The 13,706-nt window shown below is 38.2% G+C and overlaps 1 protein-coding gene across 1 annotated transcript in view; it reads left to right on the plus strand.

Annotated features, from left to right (window-relative positions):
- The window catches only part of UBE2R2 (ubiquitin conjugating enzyme E2 R2), a 109,304-nt gene that overhangs the window by 76,816 nt on the left and 18,782 nt on the right, over positions 1–13,706 (plus strand). The window contains exon 3 of the mRNA XM_006734601.3: positions 12,807–12,904. Within this exon, the coding sequence (XP_006734664.1) occupies positions 12,807–12,904 (98 nt within the window). The remainder of the gene's footprint in view (positions 1–12,806; positions 12,905–13,706) is intronic.

Below are 13,706 nucleotides of genomic sequence, written 5' to 3' on the forward strand. Positions count from 1 at the left end.
AGTTATCTAATTCCCAAATCCCTCTCAAATAAGAAACAAAAAACGAAGGAATACAGAACTGTGAAGGATTAAAATGTAGGTAAACTCCCCTTTCCAGTATTTTCTCACTATTAAGGTAGGCCATTTAGTTCTGTCTCCTTAAGATTTAACATTGGATCATTATCTTTAAAAATATTTTTCATATTCATAATAAAATTTTCAGTGGTAAAATAATGCATACATACCTTACAAATATGCAGTTGTTTTCCATGCCATAAAAGTTTTCTTTTAAAAGAAGTGGTAAGTTGGGCGCCTGGGTGGCTCAGTCGTTAAGCGTCTGCCTTCGGCTCAGGTCATGATCCCAGGATCCTGGGATCGAGTCCCACATCGGGCTCCCTGCTCGGCGGGAAGTCTGCTTCTCCCTCTCCCACTCCCCCTGCTTGTGTTCCTGCTCTCGCTGTCTCTCTCTCTGTCAAATAAATAAATAAAATCTTTAAAAAAATAAATAAAAAATAAAAAGTGGTAAGTCATAGTTAGCAATTTAATTTGATGTAGTCATGGTGCTCATAAGAGACTCTTCTCACATAAGTTAATTTATCTTTGCTACATTTAGAAATGGTATCAGAATTGAACTCTTTTTTTAAAGATTTATTTATTTTAGAGAGCGTGCACACGAGTGGAAAGGGCAGAGTGAGAGGGAGAGAGAATCTCACTGGTCATGGAACCTGATGTGGGACTCAATTTCACAACCCTGAGATCATGACCTGAGCCTAAACCAAGAATCAGATGCTTAACCAACTGTGCTACCCAGGCGCCCCAGAATTGAACTTTTTCAGGGCCTATGTCAGTATTTGTGATTCTAGAGAATAGGGCTCTTGCTTCTTGGCCAAAGGGATATTCTTGGTGGTGGTTCTCTACTCACCCACATGTGTTGTCCCCTAAGGTGGACACATGGTGGACCTCAATATCATATTGTTCTAGTCACTAAAAAGTTTACTGCAGAGTTATTTATAATAGAACTGCAGGGGAGGGAGGGACAATGAAACAACCCAATCAAAAAACAAAAGCAGACTACTCAAATGCCAGAAAAAGGGACTTGAAAGAGTTTTTGTTAGGGGAGCCTGGGTGGCTCAGTTGGTTAAGCGTCTGCCTCCAGCTTAGGTCATGATCTCAGGGTCCTGGGATGTCCTGCGTCAGGCTCTCTGCTCAGCAGGGAGCCTGCTTCTCCCTCTGCCTGCCGCTCCCCCTGCTTGTGCTCTCTCTGTCTCTCTTCTAATAAATAAATAAAATCTTTATTAAAAAAAAGTTTTTGATTCATGGGCATTAAAAATAAATATTGTAGGGGCACCTGGGTGGCTCAGTTGGTTGAGTGTTTGACTGTTGATCTCAGCATCTTTTTTTTTTTTTTTTTTAGATTTTATTTATTTATTTGACAGAGAGAGACACAGCGAGAGAGGGAACACAAACAGGGGGAGTGGGAGAGGGAGAAGCAGGCTTCTCGCGGACCGGGGAGCCCGATGCAGGGCTCGATCCCAGGACCCTGAGATCATGACTTGAGCCGAAGGCAGACACTTAACGACTGAGCCAGCCAGGCGCCCTGATCTCAGGGTCTTGAGTTCAAATCCCTTGTTGGGCTCTACACTGGGCATGGAGCCGACTAAATGAATGAATGAATGAGTAAAAATAAATATTGTAAAGACTATTACTGTTACAGAATAGTTTATTATGTCAAGTTTTAAAAATCACCAGAGCTTGGTTACAGTTTAGTTAAATACATCCGTGGACACATTACTGCAGCCCCAAAAGTAGTAAATATGGCAATGTTATATGAGTGAATTTAATTATTTTAACATTTCCTTTATCATTGCTAAGTTTTTGAAATTTATAAATATCAAGGGGAAACTTGGAGAACAAAAGAAATTTTTTTATTTTTTTATTTATTTATTTTTTTAAAGATTTTATTTATTTATTTGAGAGAGAATGAGAGACAGAGAGCACGAGAGGGAAGGGGATCAGAGGGAGAAGCAGACCCACCGCTGAGCGGGGAGCCCGATGTGGGACTCGATCCCGGGACTCCAGGATCATGACCTGAGCTGAAGGCAGTCGCTTAACCAACTGAGCCACCCAGGCGCCCACAAAAGAAATTTAATACGATGGGACGCCGGGGTGGCTCAGTCCGTTAAGTGTCTGCCTTCGGCTCAGGTCATGATCCCAGGATCCTGGGATCGAGTTCCGCATTGGGCTCCTTGCTCAGTGGGGAGCCTGCTTCTCCCTCTCCTGCTCTGTCTGCCACTCCCCCTGCTTGTGCTCTCTCTGACAAATAAAATCTTAAAAAAAAAATTATTTTTTTTTTTTTAAATTTTATTTTATTTTTTTTATTTTTTTATTTTTTTTAAAGATTTTATTTATTTATTTGAGAGAGAGAGAACACATGAGAGGGGATAGGGTCAGAGGACAAAGCAGACTCCCTGCCGAGCAGAGAGCCCGATGCGGGACTCGATCCACGGACTCCAGGATCATGACCTGAGCTGAAGGCAGTTGCTTAAGCAACTGAGCCACCCAGGCGCCCTAAAGATTTTATTTATTTATTTGACAGAGATAGAGAGAACAAGTAGGCAGAGAGGCAGGCAGAGGGAGAGGGAGTAGCAGGCTCCCCGCCGAGCAGGGAGCCCGATGCAGGGCTCGATCCCAGGACCCTGGGATCATGACCTGAGCCGAAGGCAGCTGCTTAACCAACTGAGCCATCCAGGTGCCCCAAAATCTTAAAAAAAAAATTTAATATGAACTTGTCATCAATCATTCTACTCCTGTCTGCTTTGTAATATGTTGAGTGAGCTCAAAAATACAGTTTCCTGGTTACAGGTAACTGCATATTCAATGTAGACAACCAACAAATCCTACTTGCCCCACAGACCATGTATTAAAATGGGGTTTTCATACATACTGTAATTCACTATGAACTTTACAGCTATGGCAACACAGAATCTCCCTGTTCTTTATCATTTATTTAAAAAAATTGGGGGCTGCGCCTGGGTGGCTCAGATGGTTGGGCGTCCGCCTTCAGCTCAGGTCATGATCTCCAGGTCCTGGGATCAAGCCCCACATCAGGCTCCCGGCTCCCTCTCCCTCTGCCTCTCCCCCTGCTTGTGTGCTCTCTCTGTCTCTCTCTCAAATGAATAAATAAAATCTTTTTAAAAAAATTAAAACTAACTAAATTTTTTTTTAGGGGTGCCTGGGTGGTTCAGTCGGTTAAGCATCTGCCTTTGGCTCAGGTCGTGATCCTAGAGTCCAGGGATCAAGCCCCACTTCGGGCTTCCTGCTCAGTGGAGAGCCTGCTTCTCCCTCTCCCTCTGCCTGCCTCTCTGCCTATTTGTGCTCTTTCTCTCTCTCTGTCAAATAAATAAATCTTAATTTTTTTTTTTTAAGAATATACTGATTTTTTTAGAGTAGTTTTAGGTTCACTGCAAACCTGAATGGAAAACACAGTACTTGATCTTTAGGATATAGTGTTTTTAAATTTTATTGTTTTAATAATGATTAAAATTAGATCCTACTGTTTTAATAGGCTTTTCCTAAGACATGTTTTCTTAGCTTGGGCTGCCATAACAGTATCATATAGGGAATGGCTTAAACAAAAGAAATTTATTTTTTCATAGGTTAGGAAACTAGAAGTCCAACATCAAGGTACCAGCATGGTTTGTTTCTGAAGACTGTTGTGGCTTATCTCTGTGTCCTCACATGGCTTGAGTGAACTAGCTCTCTGGTGTCTTGTATAAGGCTTTTTGCCAAGTCTATAGAACCGTAACTTTTTGGAATAATAAAATTTAGGCTTTGTGAGTGGTGAATGGGCCTTAATTACACAGGGTTTATGATCTTTGTATTAATTTAGGTAGATGGTATGCCGTTATCAGCTTTTCAGAAGTTGAAAGAACTGCATATGTTAAGAGTCCTTTACAATAAAGCTGTAATCATAAATTATATTTTAATATTATACAGGAAAGACTAGGTAAAAGCAATAGTAATACTGTATTAGGGTTCTCCAGAGAAACAGAACCGATAGCATATATAGATATATATTAGAGGAGGTTTATTATACAAGTTGGCTCACATGGTTATGAAGTCAGAAATTGCACAATCTCTGCAAGCTGTAGAACTGGGAAAGCTGGGAGTATAATTTAGACTGAATCCGAAGGCCTGGGAACTAGGGAGCTGCTGGTGCAAGTCCTAGAGTACCAAGACTCAAAAACCCAGAGTTCCGTTGTTCCAGCTCAGGAGAATTTGTCCTTTGCCATTTTGTTCTATTCAGGCCCTCATCAGAATGGCGGATGCTTGCCCCGTTAGGATCCCTATCCCCATTATGGTGGATATTCTTTACTTAGTCTACTGATAGAAATATTAATTTCTTCTGGAAACATCCTCACAGACACACCCAGAAGTAATGTTTTACCAGCTATCTGAGCATCCCTTAGCCCAGTCAAGTTGACACATAAATTTAACCATCCCAGATACCTATCTTTTTCAACCATTCCTCCCTTCCCATCCACATATGGTCTTTCTGTCCTCTGTGTACACCACTGTGTTCATAGCGAGTATAATTAGGAAGTACGTTTGAATCCTTTACATAGCAAGATGTTTTAAAATAAGGGTTTACTCCATTCTTATTTGATAACACTCAGTAAAATTATTAGATAATGCAACAAATGATAGCTCACCTAGTTCTGCTTCATCTCCTTTGCTCATTTAATGTGCATTTCTTTCTCTTTGATTAAATTATTATTCTTTTATCCTTTTGGTGGAATTATCTAATAGAGCTATGGTTTTTCTGTGATTTCTCTGGGAATTTCCTTTGTTATTCCACCCAGGAATCAAATAATAAAACCAAAGAAGTCTAGAATCAATTACAAATAAAGTTGTAATGTTATATTCTCTGATGATTTTTCAATGCTAGGATAAACTGCTGAAGTTCATTATTAAACTTATTTCATATAAAATTTAAATATAAAATTTTAAAATTCTATAACATTTATAATTTTTATTAAAATGCTTTCATTTCAATGTCTAGATGTTATAAACATACTAAAAATGTTAAGTTTAAACCCACTTCTTGGGGCGCTTGGGTGGCTCATCACTTAAGCATCTGCCTTCGGCTCAGGTCATGATCCCAGGGTCCTGGGATCGAACCCCGAGTTGGGCTCCTTGCTCAGTGGGGAGCCTGCTTCTCCTTCTTCTGCCCCTTCCCCTGCTTGTGCTCTCTGGCTCTCTCTCTCTGTCAAATAAAATCTTTTAAAAATATATATATAAAATAAAAATATAATAAAAAATTAACCCACTTAAAAATAATTTTAGACTTACAAGAGTTTCCAGAATAGTACAGAAAGTTCTCGTAGAACTTTTACTCAGGTTTCTCTAATGTTAACTAACATCTTATACAAGAATAGTACATTCATCAAAACTAAGAAACTAACTTTGGTACAATACTGTTAAGTAAACTACAGACTTTATTTGGAGTAAAGTGTGGAATGGGGAAGGTTTTTTTGTTTTTTTTTTAAGATTTTATTACAGAGCATGAGAAGGGGGAGGGTCAGAGGGAGAAGCAGACTCCCCACTGAGCAGGGGGCCCAATGTGGTACTTGATCCTGGGACTCCAGGATCATGACCTGAGCTGAAGGCAGTCGCCTAACCAACTAAGCCACCCAGGCCCTCATGGGAAAGGTAAAATATATATTACTTGTCTATAGCTGCTCTGTGTTCCTCTGTAGAGGTGAGACAGATTTTGTTTCTGTATTGTGTTATTAAATCATCAGAAACATGCTTGAACTGTGTGGTTTTAATCCACATAAAGATGCCGAGTGCTTGTTAAAATTTTGTTATCAGTATTATCATTTTTAAAGTGTGCATTTGATGAACATTAAAAATTTATATAATTTTACTCAATAGTCTTTAAAAATGGACCTGCATAAAACATTTCTCTTTGAATTCAAATGAATACGAATGCTTTCTTATGTGCTAATCAGAAGTGTGTAACCTAATATTTGTTTGCTTTAACTACTAAGGTAAATTGACATAACTTTTCTTTTGTACTCAGTAAAATATTTTTAATTGTTTCCATCATTAAAACCATTATTCGACTTGTAAAATATTCTTTATTTCTAAATCATTAGAGAAAAGTTTTGTAGAATGTTCCTGTAGAACTCTCGAAGTCTCTGTGTGACTTTCACCTTGGTTTATATGAATCAAACGAGTAAGGTAGAAAGTCACCAGAAACCAGAGGATTTTGATTCTGATTTGGTGTTGAAATTTTACCTAGCAAATGCAGTTTAATAATAAACACTATTAAACGTTTGAATTCTTTGTTATGCTTTATTTAGATTTTTAAATTTTCCTTATAGTTTTTCTTTAAAAAAATTTAAGGACACTAGTTTGCTCTGTGACAGTATACAAACCTGAAGGATTTGAGTATAGGTACATTAGCCATCATTTAGAATGTAATAATATTTAGGCCACCAAATTTGCCCTTTTGTAGAGCTGGGCTCTGGTTTGTAAATAGTCTTTGACAAGCAGGAATTAATGTATATTTATATAGTTATATTCATGAATTTGCAGATCTTATGCATTCTCTCTAACTTTAAGGTATGGGGAAGAGATTTCCCTAAGCAGTAATGTACCCAAATTTGGCTGCATATCAAAATCCTGGAGAGAAGTTGTTAAAAATAAAGAATACTGGAGATTTCAGTTTAATTGGATTTGGAGGGGCCTAGGCTAGATAGTCTTCATTTTACATCATGCTCTCTCTGTCGCTATCTCTGTCTGTCTCAAATAAATAAATTTTAAAAATCTTAAAAGGAAGCCTGGGTGGCTCAGCCGGTTAAGCATCTGATCTCAGGGTCCTGGTATCGGGACCCACATCAGGCTCTGCACTCAGTGGGGAGTCTGCTTGTCCTTCTGCCCCTCCCCCTGCTCATGCTGTCTCTCTCTCTCTCTCTCTCAAATAAATAAAATCTTAAAAAAAAAAAGTAAAGTTGGAGAACTCACACTTCCTGATTTCAAAACTTAGTATTGCTAAAGTCAAGACAGTTTAGGACTGGCATAATGATAGACCTATAGACCAACAGACTAGAACTGAGAGTCCCTAAATAAATTCATACATCTTTGGCCAAATGATTTTTGACAAGGATGCTAAGTCCATTCTATGGGGAAATAATAGTCTCTTCAACAAGTGATGCTAGGATAACTGGAATTCCAAAAACAAAAGAATTAAGTTGGATTCGTACCTTATACCATGTACGAAATTAACTCAAAATGGAACAAAGATCTAAGAGCTAAAATCATAAAACTATTTAAAAACAAAACCAGGGGTGCCTGGCTGGCTCAGTTGATTAAGTGACTCTTGATTTCAGCTCAGGTCATGATGTGTCAGGGTCGAGCCCTGCGTTGGGCTCCTGCTGGGCTTAGAGCTTGCTTAAGATTCTCTCTCCCTCTGTCCTCGCCTTTCCCTCTCTAAAAACAAAACAAAACATTGGGGTAAATCTTCATGACCTTCAATACGGCAGTGTATTCTTAGAATACCAAAAGCATGAGCACAAACAAACATAAACTAGACTTCATTGAAATGAAAAACTTTTACGCAAAGGACATTATCAAGAAGATGATTTTTAAAAACCCTATAGATATGAAGGAAATATCTCTAAGTCATACATTTGATAAGGGTTTAATATCCTTAATTATATAGAACTCCTGCAACTCAAAGACAAAAAGATAAACCAGCCAATTGAAAACTGGGTGGGGCGCCTGGGTGGCTCAGTCGTTAAGTGTCTGCCTTCGGCTCAGGTCAGGATCCCAGGGTCCTGGGATCGAGCCCCACATCGGGCTCCCTGCTCAGCAGGAAGCCTGCTTCTCCCTCTCCCACTCCCCCTGCTTGTGTTCCCTGTCTCGCTGTGTCTCTCTGTCAAATAAATAAATAAAATCTTTAAAAAAAAAAAAAAAAGAAAACTGGGCAAAGGACTTGAACAAACATTTCTCCAAAGATGATACATAAATGGCCAATAAGCACATGAAAGGTTGTTCAACATTATTATTAAGTAGGGAAATACAAACCAAAATGACAATAAGATATCATTTCACATCCTCTTTTGATAGCTAGAATTAAAACAAAAGTTAAAAATAAGTATTGGTGAGGATGTGAAGAAAGAGGAACCCTCATACACTGCTGATGGGAATATGAAATGGTCCATCTGCTGTAGAACTGTCTGGTCCTTCCTCTAAAAGTAAAACACAGAATTACCCATTTGATCCCGTAATTCCACTCCTAGGTATATAAGCAAGAGAACTGAAAAAATTACTTAAGCAAGTACATCTATACACATGGTCACAGCAGCACTATTCACACATCCAAAAGGTGGACAAAGTCCAATGTCCATCAACAGATGGATGGATACAATGGAGTATCATCCAGCCATAAAGATAAATGAAGTACTGGAGCCTGTGCATGGCTTAGTTGGTTAAGCAGCCAACTTGTGGTTTCGACTCAGATCATGATCTGGCAGTCGTGAAATCGAGCCCTGCATCCGGCTCTGCGCTTAGTGTGGAGTCTGCTTCTGATTCTCTCTCATTCTCCTCCAGCTTGCACTCTCTCTCTTTCTTAAATAAACAAAATCTTAAAAAAAAAAAGTTATTGATACCTGATACAACATGGAGGAACTTCCAAAACATTAGGCTAAGTGAAAGTCAGAGAAAAAAGGTCACATATTGTATGATTCCCTTTATAAGAAATATCCAGAATAGATTAATACACAGAGACAGAAAGCTGGGGGCATGGCTGTCAGGGACCAGGACTAGGGTGAAATGGGAATGGGGGGAAATTGTGTTGTGGGTAAGGTGTTTTATGTAGGAATGATGGAAATACTTTACAAATAAAGGTGATAGTTGAACAACACTGGGACCACATACTAAATGCCATTGAATTATGTTCACTTTAAATGGTTCATTTTATGTATTTGAATTTCACCTCAATAAATTATTATAATTATTATTTTTAAAGGATGGGGCAAATTCTAGGTCTCCAGAAAGGCAGTTCTTTTTTTTTTTTTTAAAGATTTTATTTATTTGAGAGAGAGACCATGTGCATGAGTTGGAGGTTTGGGGGTGCAGAGGGACAAGCAGACTTCCCCCTGAGCAAGGAGCCCGATGCAGGGCTCAATCCCAGGACCCTGGGATCATGACCTGAGTCAAAGGCAGACTCTTAACTGACTGAGCCACCCAGGCGCCCCATTTACTCTTCTTTCTAAAGGTTGTTTTTGCTTTTGTTTGTCCCTTAAATTTCTATATAAATATTAGGATCAGTTTGTCAATTTCTGGGAAAAGGGAAACTGGTATTTTGATTAGGATTTCATTTAATCTGTAGATCAAATTGGGGAATATTGCCATGTTAACATTAAGTCTTTCTACTCATGAAGACAGGATGTTGGGTCTTTAATTTCTTTGAGCAGTGTTTTAATAGTTTTCTGTGTACAAATCTTTCACCTCCTTGGTTAGATTTAATCCTCGGTATTTTATTCTTTTAGATGCCATTGTAAGTGGAATTGTTTTCTCAATATCCTTTTTAGGTTATCCTGTTTATGTTATTGCTGGTATAGAGAAGTAAATCTGATTTTTTTTTTTAAAGATTTTATTTATTTGAGACAGAGAGAAAGAGAGAGAGAGCACATGAGAGGGGGGAGGGTCAGAGGCAGAAGCAGGCTCCCTGCCGAGCAGGGAGCCTGATGCGGGACTCGATCCAGGGACTCCAGGATCATGACCTGAGCCGAAGGCAGTCGCTCAACCAACTGAGCCACCCAGGCGCCCGAAGTAAATCTGATTTTTGAGTGTTGATCTTATATCCTACAACTTTGCTGAATTTCTTTATTAGCTTTAGTAGCTATCTTGTGAATTCTTTGAAATTTTCTTTGTCGTTTTTGAAATAATGTTACTTCTTCCTTCCCAGTTTGTATGCCTTTTGTTGCTTTTTATTGTTTAATTCTCTGGCTAGAACTTCCAGGACAGTGTTAAATAGCAGTGGTAAAAATGGTTATCCTTGTCCTATTCTTGATCTTAGGAGGAAAGATTTCACCATTTAGTAAAATGCTAGATGTGGGTTGTTTTTTTTTTAATTCCTTTACAATGTTAAGATACTTCCCCTCTATTTATAGTTTTTTGAGTGTTTTTATCTAGAAAAAGTGTTGGATTTTGTCAAATGCTTTGTATCAATTGAGATGCCCATCTTTTAATATGTTGTTTCTAAGTACAGATCTATGTATGTCATTCCACTGCTCAGAAGTTTTATATATATAGGTATTAAACTCAGAACAAAGTAACATATTCCTGTGGTCTAATTTTTGTATTTTATTTTTCATTACAAGTGGGTTCTTCACTACTGTGGTAGGTAGAATAATGGTCTTTCAGAGAAGTCCACATCTCAATCCCTGGAACCTGTGATATGTTAGCCTATATGTTAAAGAAAAATTAAAGTTGCTAATTATTAGCTGGCCTTAAAATAAAGAGATTATTCCGGATTATCCAGGTGGGCCCAGTGTAACCCGAGTCCTTTCATGTGGAAAAGGTAGGCAGAAAATGAGAATGAGAGATGTGGAAGAAAGGCCCAGAGAAATGCAACATTGTTTGCTTTGAGGATTAGAGGAAGGGGGACCAAGAGCAAAGGAGTGTGGGTGGCCTTTAGAAGCTTTAGAAAGGGCAAGGAAAGAGATTTTTTTCTTAGAGCCTTCAGAAAGGAGTGCATTGCTGCTGACACACTGAATTTAGCCTTGTGAGAACAGTGTCAGATTTTGACCTACAGAAGTATAAATTTTTGTTTTAAACTAAGTTTGGTGATTTGTTACAGTAGCAATGCAAAACAAATACAACTACCCAAGTCTGTTTATGATGTTGGTTTATTTCTCTGGGCTAACTCATGTCTAAATTTCCCTTAGGTTGTTAAAATTGACTTATTATTCAAGACCCATCTCAAAGCTTTTTCAAACATTAAGCCTTTAGTTTGTCTTCCATACCACATGCCAGGTGTCCACTATCCAGGATATACCCTAAGTTTCTCTTTCCTTGTTTCTGTTGTGCTTTTTTTTACCTTCCTCATGGCATCTAACAAGTTTTAGAATTTAGTATTTGGTATTTTATTAAAATTTTATTCTCCTTTTAAAAATGTTCTGTTATCTTGATATGGTTGTGTATTTTGTGTGTATGTCTAAATTTGGGTTGTATATATAAGACTTTTATACTTTATTTTTTAAAAGATTTTATTTATTTATTTGACAGGGAGAGAGGGAACACAAGCAGGCGGAGTGGCAGGCAGAGGGAGAAGCAGGCTCCCGTCTGAGCAGGGAGCCCGATGCGGGGCTCGATCCCAGGACCCTGGGATCATGACCTGAGCCGAAGGCAGATGCTTAACCGACTGAGCCACCCAGGTGTCCCAGATTTTTATACTTTAGTTATTATCTCTATTTAGAATTTTGAATCTTTCATTTTAGACTGAGGTTGGTACTATATCTTACTCAGTCTTTTTTTTCCTATTGAGTAACAGTCTGTGATGCATAAGGTAAGCAGTCCATACGTGTTTGACTTAAACTAAACGTACATGTGGATTAGGTCCTATAATTTAAATTTATGAACCAAAGGACGCCTGGGTGGCTCAGTCAGTTAAGCATCTGCCTTCAGGTCATGTCATGATCCCAGGGTCCTGAGGGCAAGCCCTGGGTCAGGCTTCCTGCTCAGCAGGGAGTCTGCTTTTCTCTCTCCCTCTGCTCCTCCCCTGCTCATGCTCATTTGCATGCTTTCTCTCTCAAATAAATAAATAAAATCTTACCCAGAAAAGTAGTGAGTTTTATCCATATCCTGAGGGAGTTATAATTAAGTTGTTGGGAGGCATATTTTCAGTTTATGTAAACCATAATTATTGAAACCATTGATGTTAAAAGTGATTATACATCTCTCTAGATAGATTTTAAGCAAGGTCAAATTTTGGAGGGGGTTGTTTCTTTTTATGTACTTTAGGTTCAGATGTGTCTGAAAATAAAGATATTTAGTTGCTTCTCAAGACTCTTGAATATCAGTTCATCATATTTGTCAATATTTTTAAAAGATTTATTTATTTTAGAGAGAACACGTGAGCATGCGAGCACATGAGCATGAGCAGTGGGGTGGGGGTGAAGGGCAGAGGGAGAGGGAGAGAAGCAGAGTCCCCGTGGAATGCAGAGCCCAATGTGGGGCTTGATTCCACAACCCCAAGATTATGACCTGAGCCAAAATCAAGAGTCAGACATTCCATCGACTGAGCCACCCAGGGGCCCCTCTCTATTTTTAAGTGAGTTTTTTTAGAAGGATGGTGCTACAAACATAGTGCTTTTTTAACTAAGAAATGTATCTTGCAGATTGTTCAGAACTAATATTTCTAATATAAAAAATGTTTAATAATTCTTCAGCGTTGGGGTGTCTGGGTGGCTCAGCTGATTGAGCGGTTGACTCTTGGTTTTGGTTCAGGACATGATCTCATGGTGGCGGGATTGAGCCCCTCATTGGGCTCTGCGATCAGGGCAGAGTCTGCTTCAGCTTCTCTCTCTCTCCTTCTCGCTCACTCTCTCTCTCTCTCTCACAAATAAATATATTAAGTCTTTAAAAAAAAAATTCTTCAACATCGATTGCAAACATGAAGAAAAAGAATTGTTTTCTCCCCTAATGATGAGAAAACAAGTTTTCTAAGAATAAAAGAAACTTCAGCAGAACTGATGTCCCTTTTTACATCATATTTTTGAGTATTTACTGAATGTGATGTTTGTGTCTCATAGAATGGAGATGTATGCATTTCGATTCTTCATCCGCCTGTAGATGACCCACAGAGTGGAGAACTGCCCTCTGAAAGGTGGAATCCTACTCAAAATGTCAGGTAAGGGGTTACATACGGAATAATCTGGTTTTTAGGTGGTTCTTAAGATTAGATATTATCTTTTAACAAGTACAAAAGAATCCTTTCTGTACTTGGTTGCTTTGTCTTCTGCTAGAGCTTTAGGTAACACGTATGCATCGTTTTGAAGAGTCATATTTACAGAGCAGTAATTGCATATGTTACTCATTTCTTTATGTGCGTCTTAGGAGAATTTTTCTAGTCTGAATTCTTGTTCGTACATTATCATAAGTTCCATCTTGCATCTTTGGATCTCATGATGTCCATGTTTGGATTGGTTGTTTCCTTACTCTAGGATTCTTACTACATTTTGCAGAAAAATTTAAGTCTTTACAAAGTCAATTGACTTTATATACATGCTACTTTTAAAAGAGCTTCCATTATCTGTTATTTTTTGTGTTTTATATGCGTGTGAATGTTTCTTAATGATTTGAAGGCCTTGTATATTTCTTTTGATTCCCTTTGATTATCCATGTATTTTTCTTTTCAAATTTTTATTTAAATTCTAATTAGTTAACATACAATGCAATATTAAGATTATTCATCTGTTAATTGATCTATTGAACTATCTATATAAATAGATGGGTATTTAACCATTTCTTTAGAGTAGTGGTCTGTATATTTAGGAGTTGGTGACCTAACCCTTAAAAGAATTTTGAAAAACTGTACACTGTTGCATGTTTTTGTAGTTTTTTGTGTTTTGTTTTTTTTAATTTTATTTTGAGTAATCTCTATACCCAACGTGGGGCTTGAATTTACAACTCCAAGATAAAGAGTCACCTAC

This window comes from Leptonychotes weddellii, chromosome 14 (assembly GCF_054177405.1).
Source record: "Leptonychotes weddellii isolate Sample4059 chromosome 14, ASM5417740v2, whole genome shotgun sequence".
In the NCBI taxonomy this organism is placed as follows: Eukaryota; Metazoa; Chordata; class Mammalia; order Carnivora; family Phocidae; genus Leptonychotes; species Leptonychotes weddellii.